At 39.9% G+C, this 24,752-nt stretch overlaps 1 protein-coding gene across 2 annotated transcripts in view; it reads right to left on the bottom strand.

The window, feature by feature from the left end:
• LOC311267680 (junction plakoglobin-like) overlaps positions 1–24,752 on the bottom strand; it is a 341,412-nt gene that overhangs the window by 177,707 nt on the left and 138,953 nt on the right. The window contains exon 1 of one of the 2 annotated variants that reach the window (XM_084370872.1): positions 20,595–20,683. The exons of the other annotated variant lie outside the window; for it this stretch is intronic. Coding sequence (XP_084226998.1) covers positions 20,595–20,626 — 32 coding nt within the window. The 5' untranslated portion in view covers positions 20,627–20,683. Of the gene's footprint in view, positions 1–20,594; positions 20,684–24,752 lie in introns of those variants that run through there. 2 annotated transcript variants of the gene reach the window in all.

Genomic DNA, 24,752 nt, shown 5'->3' with positions numbered 1-24,752 from the left:
TGGACACACGTCTTTGTTTGTTTTGTCAAACAGGCTAAGAGAGAAGCTCCTAACTGAAGCTCAAGTGGTTGGAGGAAGAGCTGGCTGTGGGCTGTTGGCTGATAGTGTGTTTATGATTTCAGTTTTGGCACTTATTATTGTTTTTGTAATCTTATATTATAACTGGGTCGAAACTGACCCTAACAACACAAAGGTCATAATTTTGACCAGAGCATTTTATAATTTAGTAAAATAGATTTTTTTGATTTTATTTTGTTTAAATAGAAGTTCTTGACAAAGTCAAAAAGTCTTGATGCAATAAACAAATTTATGTAGTACTTTTATGCATTTAAGACCTAAAAACGGGTCAGTGCCGACCCTAACACTAGAGGAAGGTTAAGCTACTTTGTGCCATTATCTGTTAAAATAATAATAATAACTTTATTTTGTAGAGCACCTTTAAAAACAGAGTTTAAAAAGTGTGTTCATAGAACAAAAGCAGGACACTCAGAAAGATAATATAACAGGAGGCATTAAATTCAAGCCTAACTAGTCAGGCTATATATATACAAAAGGTGAAGACCCGGCCCCCCAAATCTACCACATCCCAATCCAAGCAACAATCTGATCAAGCAGGAGATTCCAAACCAAACAGCAGCTAAGTTGTTAGCCAGATGGACTCCGCCAAAAGGCCAGATGCTTAATCTGGTTTTATATAACGATCTCAGCGATTTTAACTTTGAAACTAAGGATATCTGTTTGTCTGACCATCAACTAGTTTTATTCAGTGTTGTTTTATGACTTTTACCAGTCTATCACAGTTCCCCGATCTAACTTAATTTTAGCTACTTCAAACCAGTCTCACTGTCGGTTTTAACAGAAGTCCTGTCTCAGATAAAATCAACCACATGCAGGCTTGACATTATCTCTGCCAAATTTCTCAAATAGGTTTTTGACACAGTTGGGCCCAGTATTTTATTGAATATCAATAGCTCACTTTTACAGGGCCGTTTTTCATTTTTAAACATGCTGTGGTGCAACCCCTTTTAAAGAAACCAAACCTTCATCCCACTGCTCTTAACAATTTAAGGCCAATTTCTAAATTTCCATTTTTATCCAAAGTTTTAGTTAAAGTGGTTTCTACCCAGCCTCAAGGCAACAAATTACCTCTTTTTAGCAGCTGACAGGAGAGAGTGTAATTTTAATTATTTTAGACTTAAGTGCTGCTTTTGACAAGGTAGACCATGCCATTTTAAATGAACAGCTTGGGTGGGCATCAAGGGCACTGCACTTGGTTGGTTTTGTTCCTACCTAATAATAAATAATCTATGTGGTCACTAAAGGTAATTCCACAGCATCTACAACTCATATTACCCGTGATGTACTGCAAGGTTCGACTTGAGGTCCGATTTTTTTTTCAATATGCTCCCACTTGGCTATATCATCCAATGTCACAATGTTTCTTTTCTGCTATGCACATGCCACTCAGATATACCTTCTGCTGAGACCCAATGACCCTAAAATTGTTAGATTAAGATTAAGATTGTTGGAATAGGACCTGACATGAAAACAATGTATCCACACACATTTAAGAAGCTGAAAAGGTCTATAAAATCCTTCTTGGTCAGTTCAGAGGTTACCCGAGAAGTGTCGTTTGATCCAACAAAGTACAGTATAACCACTCGATTTATGGAGAGTGGGTGCAATGGCCCCAGGAGGTTATCTGGGATCACCAGGACTGTGGCTCCTGATTATGAAGTCCTCCACTATTAATGTGGTTGGAGTGAAAAGAGGACGAGGAGATGGTGGTCATGGGCTGTGATAACTGATGACAGCTAGGGCTGTGGCGAGGCTGTGGCATGGGTGGAGGATTCCCTGTTAGCTCTGGACAAGGAAGACCTCTAGAGCGACTGAGCAAGGTCTCTTACAGGATCTTGCGTCATGAAGAGGAGGTTGTTGCCCGGGATGGGGGAAACACATTCAGCCATCCAGTGGGGCAGCTGGCTGCTCCGATGCTGTCAGCCAGAAGGCCACGTAGCAGTTGGAAAGGCTCAGGCGAGGGGGGGAGGTGGCCCACCTGAGACTATTTTCTGACCATGGACCACCACCTTGGTGGTGGTTCGTTGTCGAACAGGAGGAAGGCCATTGACCTGTGACAGGGTCCCACGGAGCTGCGTCCTGGAGGGCTGCAATCCGTTTTAGCTGCCAAGAGGCCACATCCATGAAGCTGGACAGAAGTGAGTGCTTCTTCCACCATTCAAAAGAAAGCCGTCTGATGTCTTCCTTCAGGTCAGCAATTTTTTTTTTTTTTATGAGTAGTGCATCTTCCTCACATGGCACACTTGGCATAATGGTATTGGAGGTTAGCTTAGCCTCCAGGCCAATTGAGACTTTCTAAGCAGGGGCCACAGCAGTAGACAAAGCGCAAAAAACAGACGGGCATGTGGGAATAACTCATAAAACCAGCAAAGCTATGATAAAATGGTTAAAAGTCAGGTCAGAGATCAGTTTCAATCATATCTTCGTTAGTATCTTCATAGCGTGAAAATGTCCCTGATAGTACAACATAGATAGTTCAATGTCAGAGTAACTTCAAGGTTGTACCACAAGATGCAACTTGTAATTCCTTTAAACTATACAAGACAAGAAATTTGGAGTGTAGAGGATGAGTTCAGGAGTCTCACAGCCTGAAGAAAAAAAGCTGCCCCGTAGTCTGGTGGTTTGGCAGTGGATACTTCTGTATCTGTTGTCAAATGGAAGTAGGGTGAACAGACTTTGGCTGGGTGGGTGTTGTCTTTTAGTATCTTTCCATGCAGAATCATGGCTGTAGAGCTTTCCTGTCCTGAGCCATGCACAGACAAGCGAAATGTATTTATATAACACCAATTCACAATTAAAGTTATCTACACCATCCAATTGGAGCAGGTCTGGACCATTCTCTTTAATTAAATAAAACAATGCCAGTTCTTGATGTTTCCAGTCAGGATGGGATTTGGGATTGTAGCTAGGGTCAGCCGCCATCTGAACGCGTCAGTATATGACGAGCTGGAAAACCCAAAGTCTTGCTGGATGTAAAGACAGCTATCACTGTGGACACTTACTCTTCCTCATAAATAGTGATAATATCCATGGAAAATCACACTGAATGATATCAATGTGTTTCATGTCTGTGTGTTCAGATTTGAGTTATGACTACAGTGTCTTAGCCCCACCCTAAACTCTACCTTGCACCCATGTGGACGCTTTTATCTTTCTCTTTTGGCTTTGTCTTGCAAATGTCCATATCTATTAAAGACAAAAACAATGGTTTAGATTACTGATGAGCACAGAGAATATTTTTTTCACCACCTTCCTGTGCAATGTTAATCCTGTCCGAATCGGGCTAAACACACATTTTTCTCACCAGGTGCAAAGTTTTATTCTATTTTACTATATCTTTAATGTTAAACTCTAGTTAATCCAAGTTAAATCAGTGTTAATACATGGATTCTGCTGGTTAATATATGACTTTTGGTCTAGATGCTCTGCAGCCTTTTTCCATAAGGTCAGAGTTAAAACAGTCCATTCCATGGTACTTTCTGATTAACTAAAATGTTAAAAAAGACAAAGGGTTATGCTTGGGGAAGCTTAACACTGGCCAGCGACAATTTTTATAACTTTGCAACCCATATGTTGCTCTTATTTATGGATTTTGATTGATATTAATACAGCAATAAGTTAAAGCTTGTAAACCTTTTGAAACTGGTACTTTTTTTCTTGAGAATGCAAATGCCATATTTCAGCCATGAAGGAAGAACTCAATAGCTTGCTGTGGTCAAAATGTCATGGCAACTTGCAGGAAGTTTGGAAGTAAAGAATGTGATAATAAGGAGAAATGATAGCCTGTTCTGTTTTTTAATCAAAAACACTGTGACAAGATGAAGCATCTCACAAAGATCAAACCTGTGACAGTTTGAGGTCACTGGCGGACAGCTTCTTTAATTTTCCATCAGCAGAGAAAGCTTTAGGCTGAGAGATTTTCAACGTTTGACTGACAGATGGAAACAGCCTGTGATTATTTCCTCATCATAACTACATTAAAATATATAAAAAAAATTGATTGAACTGATTCAATAACAGTGAGACATAATAATAATAATAATAATACTGATAACAAAAAATAATAATAGATTTGTATTCACCAAACAATGCAGCCCAAAGTGCTTTATATTTATACATTAAAAAGATATAATACTAATATTAATAAGAAGAAGTACACATATTAGAGGTTAAACATTAGAAGTTTAGAGACATAAAAGGAATAAAAACAGAAACATAGATTTAGGTAAAAGAAAGCATGTAAAGTAAAATGTAAAATTATACATTTAGAGGCATATAAGGTTAATTTAAAATCAGCTTATGGAATACTATTGTCAAACATGAGACATAACTGAGATATAACCCTATGATGTATACAGAGGTACAGCACAGGAGATGGGATCTGTAGAGAAGGGAGGAATCTGTAGAGAAAGCCTCTGTACAAAGTCCAGAATTGTGTGCAAAGTCAACAGGGACAGATACATTTAAGAATTTAAAAAACCAAACGATCCAGGCCCTCAAAATGAGAGACAGTATCAAAAAAGAGGAAGGAAGATTTAAAAATCCTTTATTATAGTGGCTAAATCATTAAAAGGCTAGTCATTAAAGAGACAACAACATGTTTCAACCATCAGGGTTTCCTAAGGGCTCCAAATAAACTCAAGAATTTGACAAAAAATCATGCCAGACAAGGCAAGCAGAAACACAGATCTAAGAGAAAGGAGAAAAAGTGTTGTTTTTTGTTTTTTTAAATGGAAGGGAGCCTGATTATCATCCTTCCCAAGTTTTCCTGCAGAACTTCTCTCCTTGGTTCATTACAACAGCTCCCTGTTATAGCTCACATCCAGTTCTAGACTGCTGCTCTGCAAATGAAGGAAACTGCTTCTTGCTACTTCCAAGGCATGATCAAATCCTAGAGGGACTTGGTCAAAGATCCTCTTTGTACAGGGCCCTCAGTTAAATCATTTTAAATTAGCCTAATGACACTGGATGGATTGTAAAATGCTTAAATCTCTCAAAGAACATTTAGCCTACCCCATCACACTAACTATCAACCAGTCAGTACTACAGGGGATTTTCCCAACTACCTGGAAGACTGCAATTGTAACTCCAATATTTAAGTCAGATGACCCACTGAACATTTGTAACTACCACCCCATCAGTATCCTACCTGTGATCTCCAAGGTTGCTGAGACGTGTGTATCAGAGCAGCTTGTCTCCTTCCTAAATAATGGTCCATTTACTCTCCATCCTATGCAGTTCGGCTTCAGGGCCCATCACTCCGCTGAAACAGCTAGCTGCTTCTTCTAAGGGAAGGTCCGAGCTATAGTTGACAAGGGGCATGTGGTTGGCGTTGTGTTTTTAGACCTTTGTAAGGCTTTTGACACAGTCAATCATCACATCCTAATCATCAAACTGTCTGCTTTTAACTTCGCCCCACTGACACTCAAATGGATTGAGTCATACTTAACTGGTAGAAGTCACAGGTTTCTGTGAACAATCATCGTTAACCAACTCTCAACCTATGATCTGCCATCGGTTTGCCCGGAAATCAATACACTAATATATGCAGACCACACAGTAGTATATGTGCATGCCAGTACAAAACATCTTGCTGCTGCCAAACTCACCACAGCGATGGATCAAATCACCAACTGGCTAAACTGCTCCTGCCTCCAACTTAATCTCAATAAAACTATAGGAATGTTCTTCACAAAAAGTCAATGTAACATCATCTCGAATATCACAATCTCCGGTAAAATCATTAGTATTGTGCCACAATTCAAATATCTGGGCATTACCATCGACTCTTTTAATGCTGCAAAATTGTTTATGGATGCCATGATCACGTCACATCTCACATACTGTTTGACAAGCTGGGGACAAACTAACAGCTTGTCATTACAACCATTAGCAACCCTCCACAAAAAAAACATCAAAGTATTGGATCAAAAGCCTAACAGTTCACATCACTGCATCATTTTAAAAAAACATAAACTGCTGAGCTGAGAAGATATAATCAAATGTAAAAACATCTGCCTGGTCTTCAAAATCCTGCATAACATCGCTCCTCCCCCTCTCAACTCATTTATGATCCAACGTAACAGCAGTCACACCACTAGAAGCACCACACAAGGTGACCTTATAACCCCATTCAGGAAAAGCACATTCGGTCAATTATCATTTTCAGTTAGAGCAATACAAAACTGGAATTCACTGCCCGCCATTATCAAAGACATAAATACATACTCCACCTTCACTAAACACCTCAAAACATGGCTATCGGATAACTACAACTGCAAACATTAACCCCCATCAGACCCCCCCATCATTATTTGTTGCCGCTCCATATATGTACCTTTTTTTTATCCTTTGCATTTCGTTCTTTTTATCCCTTGCATTCTTCTTGTAATGTAAGCTACTCACATTTCCTTTATGTAATGTATCCTAGATTGCCTTTTCTGACAACCAACCGGGGACTACAGCCAGAAATTAGCCGTAAAGGCAAAAGCTGCTCCTTTGACTGTAAAGTTTATTAAAGGAGGACTGTCCACGTCAAATAAGCAAATAAACAAACACTTGAAGCTGTGGTTGTCATATTTCTTGCAATGTCCGGTGGACTTTCAAAATAAACCAAAACTACTTGGTTAGGTTGAGGAAAACATTATGGTTTGCCTTGAGATGACTACTTCCTTAATATAGTTGTCACAAATTATTCACGAGAAGTCCTTTGTTTGAACCACCCATCCACCACAATCTGCTCACAGCAAGAACTTTCTCTCCCTTTCTCCCTCTTTATAAATTGTTGTCATTTGCACCCATTACTTTTCACACCTACACAACCAAACTGTGACACTCATGCTCTTCTACTGGATCAGCACATCTATTACATGCTTTGCCATGAGATTGGGCTGCACTGTCAGGAAGTAATGATGATATACTGTATACAGTATATATATACGTGTGTGTGTGTGTGTGTGTGTGTGTGTGTGTGTGTGTGTGTGACCCCAGAAGTCGTATAAATGTTTCTATTGTCTCTCTGCTTAAATAATCCCCTCTGTTACCTGAGTGTGTGTATGTGATTGGTTGCAAGTGTGTTTGAGTGATTGTAGGTTGTCCAGGGAGCTGATTGGTTCATGCCTCGAAGCCAGGAGTTTAAAGGCTGGCTCTTCCAGTTCCTGGGGGCTCTCCTCTCTCAGCCAGACTAGCAGCATGTCTGTTTGTGTGCTAAATGTGTGTAAATAAAACCTTTAAAAATGCTTTGCTGCTGGTGGTGCTTGAGGGATGGGAAGAGGGGAGTCTCATTTTCATGTTGCGCCAGGGTTTCCCCTAGGCCCTGGTCGTAACAGTGTGTAAACAGGGTTCTTGGGGATCCAGGGGTAAAATATCACACAAACCTAAAAAAAAAACTAAAAAAAACTGCAAAATTGCACTTGAAAGGTTTGACTGTTATAGCAGCAACACTGCTTCGAAACACCTACACCCTGGGGGGGAGGTTTCCTGGAAATGTATGCTGGATTTATAAAAGAACTATTTATAAAAAAAACTCTCACAGGAGCTCTTGAAGTTTGCTTTCTTGTTATATTGCACTGGCAACACTGAATGGAATAACGCTTCACATCAGCTTCCTATAGTTGGAACTCAGAAGACAGTCTGGATGTAAGTGAAGTACCTGAACACTTTATACCTAAACATAGCCATAGGCAGTGAGCAATTTGAGGGGCTTATTAGATCACTAATAAGCAGAGCTCAGTGTGGTGTTTAAAAGAAACAAAGCAAGATAAAAAGTATAACAGTGAGAAGAAGGTACTTTTGTACTGTGTTGCCACTGATGTTCACAGGGTGCTGTGTTGTAACCTGTTCATGCCTATAGGGGGCACTTAGAGACCACACAGGGCTCCTGGGGGGGAGTTAACAAGAAGCTGAGAGTGCTGATGGCGATGTTCTTCCCAGCAGTCGCGCAATAAAGAAGCTAACGTTCGCTAGCCTGGATTCTCTGTCGCTTATCACCCAAGTTAGCTTTTCCACACAGTCTGTCGACACAACAGTCAGGGTCCTGATTCAGATGCTATCCTATCCTATCCAGACCAGGACCTATAACTGATAAATGATTGAAAATTAGAACGTTTTGACAGAGCATTTAAATTTTCACCAGTACAGCTTTTACAACCTTTACAGCACTAGCAGTCCATGAAACTCATAGACCAGTTGCAGGCATTGTTAATCACTCGTGACGTTGCTCAGACAATTAAATCTGTGTATTATGCAAAAAAATATAGATATATATATATGTGTGTGTACAGTACTGTGCAAAAGTTTTAGGCAGGTGTGAAAAAAATGCTGTGAACTTAGAATGCTTTCATAAATATAAATAATAATTGTTTATTTTGATCAATTTACAAAATGCAAGTGATTGAACAAAAGAAAAATCTAAGTCAATCTAAATCAATATTTGATGTTACTACCCTTTGCCTTCAAACCAGCATCAATTCTTATTGGTGCACTTGCACAAAGTCAGGGATTTTGTAGAATTATAGTCAGGTGTATGATCAACCAATTATACCAAACAGGTGCTAATGATCATCAATGTCACATGTAGGTTGAAACACAGTCATTAACTGAAACAGAAACAGCTGTGTAGGAGGCTTAAAACTGGTTGAGGAACAGCCAAACTACCAAGGTGAGGTTGTGGAAGACAGTTTCATGTCACTGGTCATACACCATGGCAAGACTGAGCACAGCAACAAGACACAAGGTAGTTATATGCATTGGCAAGGTCTCTCTCAGACAAGGATTTTAAAGCAGACTGGGGTTTCAAGATGTGCTGCTCAAGCTCTTTTGAAGAAACACAAAGAAACGGGCAACATTGAGGATCGTAGACACAGTGGTCAGCCAAGGAAACTTGAAAAAATACATCAAATGTATTTCCCTTCGAAATCGATGATGTCCAGCAGTGCCATCATCAAACCAGTGGGACCCAGGTACACCCATCTACTGTCCGGAGAAGTCTGGCCAAAAGTGGTCTTCATGGAGGAGTTGCAGCCAAAAAGCCAAACCGCCGACATGGAAACAAGGCCAAGCGACTCAACTGAGCACGAAAACATAGGAACTGGGGTGCAGAAAAATGGCAGCAGGTGCTCTGGACTGATGAGTCAAAATTTGTTCGCCGAAGGGCTGGAGAGCTTGGGGGAAGTTCCTTGCAAGTTTGGGGCTGCATTTCTGCAAAGAGATTTGGTCAGGATAAATGGTGTCCTCAATGCTGAGAAATACAGGCAGATACCTATCCATCATGCAATACCACCAGGGAGGCTTATGATTGGCCCAAAATGTATTCTGCAGCAGGACAATGACCCCAAGGACTTCTTGTTCTTCTTTATGCTGAAGGTAGTTCTTAATGACATTGGCTGTATGTCCATGTCATTAAGAACTATCTTCAGCATAAAGGAGAACAAGAAGTCCTGGAAGTGATGGTATGGCCCCCATAGAGCCATTCACATCATCAAGTCTGTCTGGGATTACATGAAGAGACAGAAGGATTTGAGGAAGCCTACATCCACAGAAGATCTGTGGTTTGTTCTCCAAGATGTTTGGAACAGCCTACCAGCCAAGTCCCTTCAAAAACTGTGTGCAAGTAGACGAATTGATGCTGTTTTGAAGGCAAAGGGTGATCACACCAAGTATTGATTTGCTTCAGATTTATCTGCGGTTCATTCACTGCATTTTGAAAATAAACTATTAACACTTCCATTTTTGAAAGCATTCTTAGTTTACAGCATTTTTTCACACCTTTCACAAACTTTTGCACAGTACTGTACATATATATATATGTATGTGTGTGTGTGTGTGTGTGTGTGTATATATATATATATATATATATATATGAATATATATGTGTATATATACACAAAATATATATATATATCTGTGCATTCTGTGCATGTGTGTGTGTGTATGTATATATGTATTTATTTCTTCATTTGTCTTAACATTTTTCATAAGGCATCTCAGAACATCATTAGCCATCAGCAATGCACTGAAAATCCAATACATACAAGGGTGAATTCCTTGTAGAATATGTTGCATCTAACAATTGTGACTGACAATTAAATGATTCTCAGAGGGATAATTTCCCAGAGTTCTTAAAGTCTTGTCCCATAGTATTATGCAAAAGGTTTGGTATGATAAAACCCATGGAACTGTTACCCAAACTGAACTTCCAAGATTGTATTTTATCTTCTCATCTATATCTGTAGTAAATACCAACACAGCCTTTTGCACTTTTTCCAGGTATGCTAAGCTAAGCCTCAACATAGGTAATTACACATTATCTAAATTTCATATTACTGGTGTTGTACCGCAAGGTTTGATTTTCTGTCCAATTTTATTTTCTATTCATGTGATCCCTTTTGGCCATGTAATCCAAAGTCAACGTTCTGCTGAGACCTGGTGACCCAAAAACCCTAGCTGCTGTTTTTAACTGTCTCAACCACATCAAATGTTGGATGGCACGACATTTTTTTACAACTGAACAACTCCAAATCAGAAAATCATACTTTTCAACTACCCACACCAAAACATCAGTGTCATCAAAAGTACCCTTGGTCCCTTATCCACGAACATACAGCCTACTGCCAGAAATCTAGGTGTCATAATTGATTCAGATCTTTCATTCAAACCACATATCAAAAAAGTTGTCCAGTCCTGCTTTATGCATTTAAGCATGGTCTCCAAAAAATCGAAGCAATATTCTTACACTCCGACCTTGAAAAACTCACTCACGCACTTATCATTTCTTACTGTAACTCCCTCCTGTCCTGCATCAACCAAAAGTCTCTCTCTTTTAAAGCTTGTCTGAGCCTTGGCCCAAGTTACATAATAGAAATGCTGACCCCATATGAGTCTACTCCCAGCCTTACTCCTCGATTCCACCAGATATGTGAGCTGATAGGTTTCACTCTAGACCAGGGGTCGGCAACCCGCGGCTCTAGAGCCGCATGCGGCTCTTTAGCGCCCCACTAGTGGCTCCCTGGAGCCTCTTCAAAAATGTATGAAAATGAATGGGGGGATATATTTTTTGTTTTAATATGGTTTCTGCAGGAGGACAAACATTCTTAACGTTTTCCAATGCTGTAAAAATGTGCTTAATAAATATTAAATTTCCACATTTCTGTCAATGAAGATTTGCGTCATAGCCTGCGACACACGTTTCAGCGCGGCGCCTAGCAGGCAGGTGGCTGTTGTAAACAAACCGGCGGGTGTGTCAGCATGGGCTATGGATCCCAAAGGGAAAAAGAGAAAGATAGCTGATGAGAACAGAGGATTCAAGGCCGAATGGACCGGATCATTTGCTTTCATTGCCAATGCGGAAGGATTGCCTGCATGTTTGCTTTGTAATGAGAAGTTGTCGAACAACAAAAAGAGTAATTTGGAAAGACATTTCCAGGGAAGGCATGCTGAATTTGCAGCCGACTACCCAGTTGGGACTGAGAGAAAAAGTGCGATTGCAGTACTTCTGGAGAAATTAGAGGAGAGCAAAGGTAGATTTAAGAAGTGGATTGCATCTCCAAACTCCACTACTGCTGCAAGTTTTGTTGCAACCCGAGAGATAATAAAGCGTGGAAAACCGTTCACGGATGGTGATTACATGAAGGATTCATTCATTAAAATATCAGAGCACCTATTTTCAGACTTCAAAAACAAAACCGAGATAATCCAGAAAATAAAAGACATGCCTCTCTCCGCAAAGACGGTGAAAGAAAGGGCCATTAAAATGGCAGGCGACATCACCAATCGGCAAATCAAGGACATTAATTCAGCTCCAGCGTACTCAATTGCCTGTGATGAGTCGTGTGATGTGATCGATATCGAACAGACAGCGCTGTTATGCAGGTATGTGAACACTGATGGGCCGCAAGAAGAAATGGTCGAATTAATACCACTGAAAGGCCAAACACGGGGGGAGGACATATGTGAGGCTGTGCTGAAGTGTTTAAATGGCAAAGGAATAAACATCAACCACCTGATTTCAGTGGCTACAGATGGGGCACCCAATATGAGAGGGTCTCACAAGGGGTTTGTGACTCTACTACAGAAAGCGTTGGATCGAAATCTGCTTGCATTTCACTGCATCTTGCACCAAGAAGCACTCTGTGCACAAACATTCCCACCGGAGTGTATGGAGGTGATGAACCTTGTCGTCCAGATCGTGAACAAGATAATTGCTAAAGCATTAAACCACCGTCAGTTCCGTGAATTGCTAGATGAAGTTGACAGCGAATATTCTGACCTCCTGCTACACAACAAAGTCCGCTGGCTGTCCAGGGGTGAGGTTTTGCGTCGCTTTGTTGCTTGTTTAGAACACGTGAAAACATTCCTGAAAAGCAAAAACCTGAACTACCCACAACTGGAAGACACCGAGTGGCTGGACTAACTGCACTTTATGGTGGATATGACAAGTCACCTAAACATGCTCAGTAAAAGTCTCCAGGGGCAGGGAAACACTGCACTGCAAATGCTGGAAGCTGTTTTGTCATTTGAGCGCAAACTGACTGTATTCGCCAGAGATGTACAGCGAGGCACGCTCTCTCACTTTCCGTCCCTGAGAGAGTTCAAAGACGGAAATCACGATCACACACTCAACGGAGATTATTTACAAAGTGCGATCGTTGATATGCAAGCTGCGTTTGGGAGCAGATTTAGCGAGTTCCGAAAGGAAAAAATGACACTATCTTTCCCTGTCACGCCCCTGGAGATTGACCCGTCCTTGTTGAAGACATTCCCAGGAGTAAATCAAGCTGACCTTGAAATGGAAATAGCCGATATAGCTGACAAAGATTTGTGGGTGTCAAAATTCAAAAGTCTGACAGCCGCGCTTGAAGACGTCACTCGTCAGAAAGCCTATGCTGCCCAAAGCCACAAATGGAGCGAGATTGAAAGCCTCCCAACACCTGAGAAACTTGTGTTTGACACATGGAATGCTCTTCCTGACAGTTATCGGTGCATGAAGAAATATGCATTTGGAGTATTATCCATCTTTGGATCAACATACATGTGTGAGCAGATATTCTCAAACATGAACTACATCAAGTCCAAATACCGCACCCGCCTCACAGATGAGAGCTTGCAGTCCTGTGTTAAGATTAAAGTTTCATCTTAAGTGCCCGATGTTGAGAAGCTATCCAGTGATGTCCGAAAACAGAAGTCACATTAAACGGGTGAGAACACAATCCTTTCATAGGCACATATTTAGCAACAATGTGCCTTGTTTTTATAAAGAGATTTCTGATTTTTTTCAGTATTTGGAATGACACTTAGGGATATTATTGTGTTTTATTGCTCAGGTCCGAGGATTGCTGCGCTTGTATTGTGCGTGTCTGTTGCTGAGATAAGAAGGGGAAAAGAGAAGAGGATGCTGCTGCGTTGTACCCTTGCACAGACTTACTTGGAACTTGCAGAAAACTAAAGAGAAGACGATAATGCACAGGAATCAAACTTAAACTGTCTTATTTTATGCTTTACATTTTCAAAAAGCTAAGCAAGCTGCCTTTTAATTGCAGGCTGTTTTATTACTCATTTGCAAGCCTGTTCATTTGTGTCTGTTGCCGCCATAAGGGGGGAAAGAGAAAAGGATTGTTCTGCATTTTATTCATTTGCACTGACTTAGGCTACTTAACTTGGCATTTGCAGAAAACTAAGAGAAGAGGATAATGCACAGAAATGCCCTGAAATCGAAATTAAACTGGCTTACTTTCGTTTAATATAGACTACTTAACTTTTCAAAAGGCTGCTGTTTTATTTTTATAATTGCAGACTGCGTTTTAATTGCAGGCGTTTTATTGCACTGTGTTGCCCAGATAAAAAGAGAAGAGCATTGTATTGTTATTGAGGTTTGAAGAGGACTGCATTTTATTTCCATGGGAAGGTCTGAAATTGCAGGAGACCTATTATGCACTTTCCGTTCTGTTTTTGTTTTTTTCGAATCCTCAAAATAAAAACGACACCAAAAATCTGATTTCTTTACTGTATTTCTATAATTTCATCAATGCAACAAAACATAATACATTAATATTGTAATGGAAGTTAAAGCACCAAATATCGTACAGCGGAGTAGTCACGTGGTGTGTCATTCTCTCCAGGATGCGCTGCAGGGAAAAACATTTAATCATGAATGCTCATTATGTATTTGTAGCCTACTTAGTCATTTTGATAGTAGGCTAATATAGCTAATATACACTTACAGCCTGTGTTGCCTTCATATAAGGCTTATATAAGGCTTTTAATTTTTTGCGGCTCCAGACAGATTTGTTTTTTGTTTTTTTGGTCCAATATGGCTCTTTGAACATTTTGGGTTGCCGACCCCTGCTCTAGACTATGTGTTAACTTCCACCAGGTAAGCTGAGCTGCGTGTCTGCTCCGGCAGTTCACAGCCCTCTGGAGCAGATACGCAGGACTTCTATTTCTGGTGGATGCCGGAGCACGACGCAGCAATTCAGCCGAATTCAGCACAGAGCAGACAGAAAGTCAGACACGAAACAACAACATGACATCCACTTTTTATGTTTTTACACCTTAGACTAGACTTCCTTGTGTTTGGTTTGACTCTTGAGTGATTATTCTGTAATACTGTCTTCCTGAGTGTCCTGCTTTTGCTTGATTGTCAAAGCATATTGTAAACTCGGTTTTTAAAGGTTTTATATACATTAAGTTTATTATTATATTTATTATTTGGGACCCTGGTCATGTGTGTGAGACCACACAGATATTTATAGTAAGGCCATAACCAAGAATAAACTACAAATGCATGACTTGAGAAATGTTGAGGACATTTGTCTACACTGAGATACCATTCCTCGCTAGAGAGGAATAAAGATGAGAGACAAGTGAAACATGAAGTGTCACAAGACTCATTTAATCCAAATAATGATGCTGCCATTTTAATGAAGCTGGATCATTGAGAGGAGAAACAAAGGATGGAAGGTAGAAAACGTTAAGTATGAATATGAACTATAACTATGAAGAATAGGAAGTATGAGGTAATGAAGAACTAGAAGGAAAGATAGAATGGACAAAGGACGTAAGCATCAGGATGGACTGAGGAGAATGATACAAGGAAGAATGAAGGATGGAACCATTTCATAAGGATAAATGTAAGAGAGGAAAATCAATGAACAAATAAAGAGGGGAAAACGCGCACACACACACACACACACACACAAACAGTAGAAGTCTAATATTCAGAGATCAGTGAGATAATTACAAGTCTATTAAAAAACTCCATAAACACTGCAATTTTTGTTTGTGTATATATGCATGTATGAGGAAGTAACAGCCCAGCAGACTACAGAGCCTGTGCAGTCAGAAAAATCATCACCAACATCAATAACAATGTCAACATCAAAACAGGTTTCTCACTAATTAATACCACTCAGCTGTTTTCAGGGAAAAGCACTGCACATCATAATACAGCAAAGAAAACAGATTATGGATTAACTCATTAGCAGCCAGGAGAATGAGATTGGCTGCTCTGTAGCTGCAGCCTCACAGGTTTGAATTCCTTAAATGTATATGAATATCTTGCTGTGCAGCTCGACGAGTGTTGTGCCTAAAAGTAAAAGTTTGTCCTGTTTTGGCACTAGGAAAAGACACTGATTGAAGGTTACTTGAATCACAACAGTTTATCCCCTTATTGAAAGGGCATGAATATGGACAAGTCCTTTTAGCAAATGGGGTTTTTCCCCATTTGTCAACCTTGTGTAATGGTTAAAGCAGCAGCTGTATACTCTTCCTCACAAAAGTATAACAGTTTGAAGAACAGAATAGCCGTTATCAAAACTCCTATTCTTCACAATAAAAGTCCCTGTTATTTAGTTAGTTAAAAAGTGTTTACTCTTGGGGCGCCGATTAGCTCAGTTGGTTGAGCTGGCGTAGAGAGGCTTTGTCCTCACTGTAGCTATTATACTACACTAAGCTACCCAACCGCTGGTTAGGCCACATATTAAGCTTGAATGTGAAGTTTAAAGGTGGAGGCATTATGAAGTGAACTATTATAGGTAATTCTATAGGTAAATATCAGCTGCTATAAACTGATGAGTCACTACAACACCACTAGCAAGGATTCAAAAGAAAGTTGATGTTCCTATTGACAGGGAAGAAAAAGAAGTTCTGAGGTGTAAGACGAACTCAGCTGACAAACTTGTCAAGCATCCACAAATCATTAAAGTTTTACTGGCTGCTAAGCTCTGTTGGATATGAATGAACTTCCTCTGACTTGTTCAAAAGCTCCCAGGTATGAACATTTGCAACTATATGAATCTCATGCTGGGAAGGACTGAAAGCCAGTGTCTATATGCAACTTAAAAAATATTTTAGACATTTTGACATGATTTTAACACAAGTTTTCTGTGGCATGAAAACTTATATTCGAGTAAAGAAAACTAACTAATTTACTAACTACCTGACTAAAAAATCAGTGATTCTCTGCAGACAATCTGTGTCGACCTGAACTCTTTATTATAATGTGAAACTGACTAGCTTCCACAGCAGAGTTTCTATAAAGCAGACTGCAAAAGATAATCTTCAGCTTTGGAAAGAAGGCTGGAAAGAGAATAATGGTGGGCTTCTTGAGGATTTTACAAGTGCATCACACATATTTATCATCCATGCCTTCAAATCCGAACCAGATGAGCCGGACTGTAACTGTATGAATGTGAAGTGAAGAAGCGCTGAAGACGGGCTAACACGCTTAGCCACCTGACCCAGCAAATCACTGTGTAATGAATGACTGTTGACACTGACATGTTAACCTTGTTCACGGAGACATCAATGACAGGTAGTCTGATAGCTGTGCTGGTTGATCAATAGAGTTTGCTACTAAGGAGAAGTTAACTCATCATTAGTAATGATGATGTTTGAAATGGCTCTTATGATAATTAATGAGATATGTTAACCTTTACTTTATATCGAAGTCTAATAGGTCATTTCATACCAACTCACCCAGGCCCACCCAATTCATGCCATGGATTCTCTTTTTCAATCAAATCATAATTTTAAAATCATGTAGAAATGTCTATTAAATTCATTTGACCTGGCAAAATCCTTAAGCTGTACTCCAAATGCTCTTGTAGTTATGAATATTTGAAGTTTGATATTAGTTCAGGGAAGTTTGAAATGTATTGCACTAATGAACTAAGAATCATATTTGTCGAGACGCAGGGAACAAGATTAATTCATCTAGGATGCAACACAGCAAGTTATTGCAAGCTGTGATGAAAAACAGGCTCAATAGGAATCATAAAAACATAGAAAACCTTAAAGTCAACACAGTAAAAATATCTACCTATGACATAAAACCACTGAAAGTAACATAGCCAGTGAAAAGCATGAAAAATCTGCTATTTTCACAAAGTCAAAGTGGGACAGTGTTGTCAAACGTTTGATGTGAAAATGCCGACCATATTATCATCACCATCAATTTACCACAGTTTACAATTACACCGACACAAATTCAAAATGTATATTTGTATATAAAAAAACTGTATATTTGTTCTGTAATTTATGTAGCAAGAAGGAGTTAATGACACCCTGTGTTGTATAATGAAAAAAATTATAAAAAGGAAATTATATATAATCCTTCTTGGGAAAATCTACAGTCATCTTTGTTATCTTAAAAAGTGGGGTTTTTAGCTCTGAAGCTATATTTAGCAAGATCTGTGGCTATCCGGTTATTGTGCAGGACCAACTTCCGGATGTGATAGAACTATATTAATACTACATAGAACCAAAATCTGGTATCAACAAAATGAAAAAGATTTTTTTCAAAGTGATATATTGTTATTAATTTGATTACTGTAAAAAAAATTCAACAATTATTTAAATAGAAACATGATACGTAAAATATCACTAGATCTGTTGAAAAATTTCAACCCAATCCAGTGAAAAATAAGCAATTGGGGAGGCTTAGAATACTCACACTAAAACAGTGTTAGGAGTACAGCTATATGGTTTTGCAAGGTCCCATGAAATTCAGTAAAAGTCTGTAGATACCTCAATGACATCCACTGTGAAAAGTTCTGAATTCTGAGTGAGTTGTCATGGATTGGTCCTACAGTTAAAAGGAAAAAATGGGAAACCTATCTTGTTATTAAAACTTAGTTGGAATTATGACATACATATTTCATAATAAAATAAATCATACTGAAGATATCATTATAACAAACCTTGTTATTGTGATATCTGTAGCCTATATAATCAAGCCATAGAAACTGATGTAGGTTGTTGTGGTAGTCGCATACTATCTCATAATTACAAGATTGGATCAGATAACTTATAGATAAGAAATAAAGATATCATTATTACTAGATCAACAATCTACAACCCCAGTTCCTATGGCTTTTTGGATTAGTTAGACCACAGATCTCATAATTACAACATAAAGATTTTACTTGACTACGTGAAAACCTATAACAATGTACATCATTTCCTATTGACAGGTCCTTTGAGTTAAATGACTTGTTCATGCGCTTTCAAATGCTTTTTGATCTGATTCCCCTATTGGTAAGACATCATTTATCATTCTTTTACCCTGACAATGCTCTCCCTGGTGTGGCATAGCAAGATAGCCAGATATTTCTGGTCTAACAATGCGTGTAAGATTTTTATGCAGAATACAACCCGTCTATCAGCACTGGTGAACCAGATAGTTTAGATTATTATCTGTCAAACACCAAATCTCCTCAAAAATCATCAAAACACCTGCAGCATGTGCACCATGAAGAAGAAGAAGAGCCAGACAGAATATGACATAAACAGATCATACACAGACCTGACTTCAATAACTTTGTGCATCTGTGTTACTTGCAGTGTGTTTGTGTGACTGGCTGGGCTTTCTGTTTTTGCAGCGCATTTCTGTAATTGCAGCATGTTTTCTAAATGCTGCACATGTGTTGACAGATTTATGAAGAGGTTTTCTTAATTCGCATGTGAGCTGCAGTGCGTGGAGGTCTCAGCGCCACATTAGCTTTGTGATTTCAATGTAAGCAGATGTGGCTTTGGAGCATTTGCTGAAATGACTGATGCTGTCATTGTTCTTGGGAAGAATGCCTATTGTTGTTCTCGTTCCCACAGCCATGGATGTCATAATTTTATGAGACACATATCTCATAGTGAATAGATAAAGATCTCTTAAGATAAGATTTCATTATTATGAGATACATTACTTCCTAACTTAGATACTGTCCGGTGTTTGTTATTAAAAAATGTTTTGTTGCATAGTCACATAGAGAGCACAACACTATTGATATTGTACCTAATCACTAGAACTGAGGAAACACTCAAGTACAGAAGACAACTTGAAAATTTTCTTTGTTAAAGGTGACATATTATGCTCATTTCTGCTTGTTGACGTGGGTCCTTGATGTCTAAATGGAGTGATAGTAACATGCTTTGGTCGAAAAAACCGAAGGATTGAGCACAGCAGGGTTGTTTACACACCAGTTTCACAGCCCTGCTCTAAGCGGCCGGATTCATTGACTTTTTTCATTATGCTAATGAGCTACTGCGTGCGCCGCCCACTTCTTCCTGCCGACCGGAAGACGTGAGGACGGCACCGCGGGACCATGGCAACGAGCGATACACAGCAACTTTCAATAAAGTTGAGAAAAAAAACAAAACAACGAGCAATACACAGCGCGGCGCAGCATTTCAGTGTCCGTGCCTGCAAATAACTGATAGTAGCACAGCAGACATGTAGCATGTAGCCCCTGTCTCCAGCTCCAAAACAAAGTAGTGATTGCTTTACTGCAGATAACGTTTTGATACTCTCAGGTCTCATGCCAGCAGCTAACGCTACAGGCTGTAGCAACGGCTAACGCTACACACGTATTACATGTACACCAACACACAGAAAAACGGTCAGAGGACAGTCTCCCAGAGCCATGACATCTGCCAAACTACAGCAGCTCCTCGTGCTGCCTGTCACACAGTCAGCAGTGCATTCAGACAAGACACGCTTCTAGAAGTTTGCTTACACACTGTCCTTTAGCACAACATGCTAATGAATCAACGTAGCTCACTGGCTGTGAATAACAGACCAGTTCATACCGTTTCCTCTGCGTGTTCACCGCGGAACAGCAGCTAAACGTCCGCGAACAACTGACACACACAACTGAGACGATGTCACCCCGTCTCCTCTGTTTGTTCACCGCAGAGCAGCAGCTCACTGTCCGCGAACAACTGAGACATTTCGTCCCGTCTCCTCCCCATGTTCATGGCCGAGCAGTGGTTCACCGGCCGGTTAGAAGCGATAAAATCTCAATATCCCAATTCATTTTCTCAATTCACCTTCATGTTTTAAAAGAGTGCTGATATGACACATTAACATTTCGTATCATTAACATTATCGTGAATCCTACGGCCAGTAAGCCCAACGTTGACAACTTCACACGTAATGTTAGTTCAGCCTATTTACACCCATGGTTAGCGTTAGCTCATGTGCTAAACGGCCAAAGTAACACAAACTATACTGTTTTTTAAATACTTACAGTTCCATCATTGACAGTGGGTATGGATCCATCTTTTAAGGGACAATCTCGTTGCCAGTCCAGTGTTATACTGACCCTGGTTGCTGAAACAGTCCGGCGTGAAGTGACTGGCACAGACCATAACGCTTCTGCTCACTGAAGCTGGGACCCTGATAAATAAAAAGTAGCCACTTCGCTCTGATATCCTCTTTGGTAGGGAGGGAATGTAGCGAAACAGGAGGATCCGTGCATCCGACGACAGAGCAGCAGTTCTTGGCTTTCGGGTTGTACATGGTAGCGGTCAGGCTGTCACGTACAAGTTAGCGAGGGGAAAAAAATGGCGGATCCTCGTTCAGGTAGCTGGCGTAATGTGGGAGGAGATACGCAAAGAGTATGCAAATCACCCGGACTGTTACGTAACAATCCGGGTGAAATCCAAACGGCTCGTTTAGAGACTCAATTCCTGTTCTGCCAGGTACAAAATATTGACTTAGTTGTCAAAACTCATGCTTAGGGGGTGGGGAGGCACTCCGGATACGCAAATATACATACTAAAGCAAGGAAAAAGTCAGTTTTGCATAATATGTCCCCTTTAAAGGGCCAACTTTCAGTGGAAATAGACCTTGAATTAAAAGCTAATGGTTGTTCAGGTAAATCAGTGGAAGCAACTGGAGGACAGGAAGTGAGCTAATCGTTAGCCAATGATGAGGAGTTGAACGGAGACTGTTATGATGACTGATGAAGCTATTAGGAGGATGGATTAACAGGCGGAGTGGGGGGAGAGTAAAACTGAAGAAGAAAAAGTCTTTCTGTTGATGAAGAGGAATGGAATGGCCTCAAGGGTAAAGCTGTTTTTAGGAAGCACAACAACGTGACATTACAATTATGCACTGAATCTGAGGTTACCAATAAAAAACACAATCAATTCTCTCCAACAGCACAAAGAGTAAGGGACATGTTCCCTTAAATTTGTTTATATCTGCATATTCGATGGGACATTCCATCAACACTTTAGTCCAGGCAAAATAGCGTTTTACGACAGACTAATTGTAATAGAATTTTTTTCATCATACATCATTTCAATGAGGTGTCCAGAACAACATACTAAAAGTCCTAAGAAATCCTAGTTGGGGAAATATGTTAAATTCTCATCAATCCAAGATGTGTGCCAATAAGGCCGGACAATAGTACACCCCAATGGGGCTATTTTTTTCCTTTACTCCTATCACAATGAAACTTTACACAATGAAAGTATCCATGAAAAGTAAAAATGTTTGTATTACAAGTTTCTTTGAAAATGAATTTAAATATGCAAATGAGCTATACACTAATCAAATATGCCTAAAATACACCCGAATAGGCTTAATTTTTTCCTTTACTCCAACCACAATAAAACTTTACACAATGAGAGTATACATGAAAGGTAACTTTTTTTGTATTACAAGCTTCTTTGAAAATGAATTTTAATAAGCAAATTAGCTCAACACTAATTGAATATGCCAAAATTTCATAACACGAAAACTGTCTTTCTACAAAATGTATTGTAATTAAAATGTTTTTGTCAGATTTTCATGAACAATTTTATCAAAATATTTTTGTTTAGTGGAATTATGTCAAAAACACCATTCATACATGACAGATGCATATTTCCGTCAAATCTTCACCCAACCATCCTACTGCCAATGGCTCATGGCAGTGTTGCTTTTGGACCTCTAACCTGAAACCTGCCTGGCTTGGTTGAACCTACTGGTATAGCCCTCAGGGTCACGGAGGCACACAAGCCTCCCAACCACAACAAGGTAGCAACAACAGAGGAGGTTTTTTGGGGGGGTTTTGTTTTTTTAAGATTTTTAAAAAAAAGTTTTTTAAGTTTTGTTTTTAGGATCCTCTGCTCTTTTTCTGTACCTCTTGGTTCGGGCACCCCCTGGTGCTCCGCCCCCTTGCCCCAGGCTTATTTCCCCTCCCCAGATCCTTGCCCTCTGGTACCCCTGCACCTCCCTGTTCCCTCTCTGCTCCTAGATGCTCCTTAATTGTTGTCCTTCTGTGTGTAAGCCCTCATGTTCCCTTTGTCTTTGTGGGCTTATTTTGTGTGCTATGCGTTTCTTTGTTCTACTCTAGAGTACTTCCCTGTTCTTGTTCCCCTGTATTTTGCCCATATCTGTCCTAGTGTTAGCCCCTGCAAGTCCTTGTCTGGCCTTATGTGTTTAGGGCCGGATCTACTAAGATCCCAAATTGCTTGTACTAATCTGCGTGGGCAATCTAGAAATTTGCGTGTGGGGTTGAACCGCAGTTTGCGGGCGATTTACTAAGTGATTGCGATAATGACAACAGGTGCAAACGTGTTGGAGACACGCCTATTTAAATGAGGGTTTAGCGTGTTTCATGGTTTTTCAGCATGGTGAGTTTGAGAGAGCGAAAGCGCAAAGTGAAATTCGGCCCTTGGGAATTAGAAGTGTTGGTAGAGGAAGAGAATAAACATTTCAATGAGCTGCAGCAAAGGATTCTGACGGTCGCGCAAAGGAACGCCGTGTGGGAGAAAATCAGTGAAAAAGTTAATGCTGTTGGAAAAAACAGGCAAACAGTGGATGAAGTGAGAAGGAGATACCAAGACATCAGAAGAAGAACAGAAGAAAAATTGGCGTATAATAATATAAATATAATAATAATAGTAAACTTGCAAGGAGTTTTGTTATTGCAGGTATTGCGTGACTCCTTCTCGTAGCTGGCTCCAAATCCGCTCTGAGTTCCTCCAACAGCTCCAAAATGGCGAGGCTGGATAGGCAATATGTTCTAATGATAGTTTCCTCATTCATCCCAAAAATGTTCACACGAGGGTGAAAAATGCATTCTCGGCGCCTCCTTCTTGCAACAATAACCACAGCCATGTGTGCGCAATTACGCATACAAACCGGTTGCACCTCCCTTTGAGATGTGTTAAATATAGACGCAGTTTCTATGAGCAAAATTGCTTTCAGTTTTGATAAATCACTTTGCGTGTGCTAAATTAATATAAATATATATTTTCTCCACCCACAACACGCACAATTGTGTGTAAACGCCCCATGTTGCATATTCATTGCTGCAAACATACTAACTGAATGCAGACGCGCTATTTTGCACCTTTGACAGACGCAACCCTTTTCGCGCACTGTTAGTAAATCAGTTTGTACATTTTTTTGCGTGTGCAAGGAGTTTGCACGCGTTTTAATACATGCAAACCTTTAGTAGATCCGGCCCTTAGTGTGTTAATTATCATTTATGTTTATCATTGGTTTGTTTGTAGTTCATTTTAGTACTTGCCCATGCTTTCTGTTCATGTCTATCCTCCCCTGTCTGTTTATTATTTACTATTATGTCTCAGTTTAGTATTATGGTATGTTTCGGTTGCTGGATTCTTCTTTGGTTCTTCGTCCCGCTCATAGCCATCTGATAAATCAGGAAACTGGGAGTTTGTACAGCTAGTACCACGATTCTCCGCATATGGCAGTGCAAGGGAGTCCATATTTCTTGCATGTACATCTCTTTGTGCTGCAGTCTTGCTTGCAACTACAGCGGACTGCATCCAGTAATTCTGGTGGTGCAGCAGGCTGATCAGTCATTACTGGCATAAATCTACCATCCATAACATGCCATCCCCAGTCTTTTGGGTTCATACTTTCACTTCTACCTTTTCACTCCATCATTTGGTAAAACACGCAAAGACTATGGAACTTTGAAGCTGTTGATGTTGGTGGTAGAGTTTGAGGTTCCACTGGAGATGTGTTGTTAGATACTTTCTCACAGAATTGCCTCTGTCTCAGCATACCATATTCCACTAGTATCATTTTCAAAGATACTTGTGATACAAAAAATTTTACTTTTCATGTATCCTTCATTGCGTAAAGTTTCATTGTGGTAGAAGTAAAGGAAAAAATTAAGCCTATTTGGGTGTATTTTAGGCATATTTCGATTAGTGCAAAGCTAACGACTGGGCCCCAAACTCTGATTGTGGGAGATGCCACTGTTAAAGATGTGAGATTCATGTGCGGTGAAAACATGAAGGTTCTCTGTTTTCCAAAGGATATGGTTCCTGACATGACAGCGAGAATCCCTGGTATTGTTGCAGCAAATCCAACTGTCAAAAAGATAATTTTGCATACGGGGATGAATGACATTGTGAAGCAGCAGTCTGAAATGCTC

This window comes from Pagrus pagrus, assembly GCF_965226575.1.
Source record: "Pagrus pagrus genome assembly, chromosome: 13".
NCBI classification, from domain to species: domain Eukaryota; kingdom Metazoa; phylum Chordata; class Actinopteri; order Spariformes; family Sparidae; genus Pagrus; species Pagrus pagrus.
The sequence above is the reverse complement of the archived record's forward strand: the minus strand, read 5'-3'. Positions and strand labels throughout refer to the sequence as shown.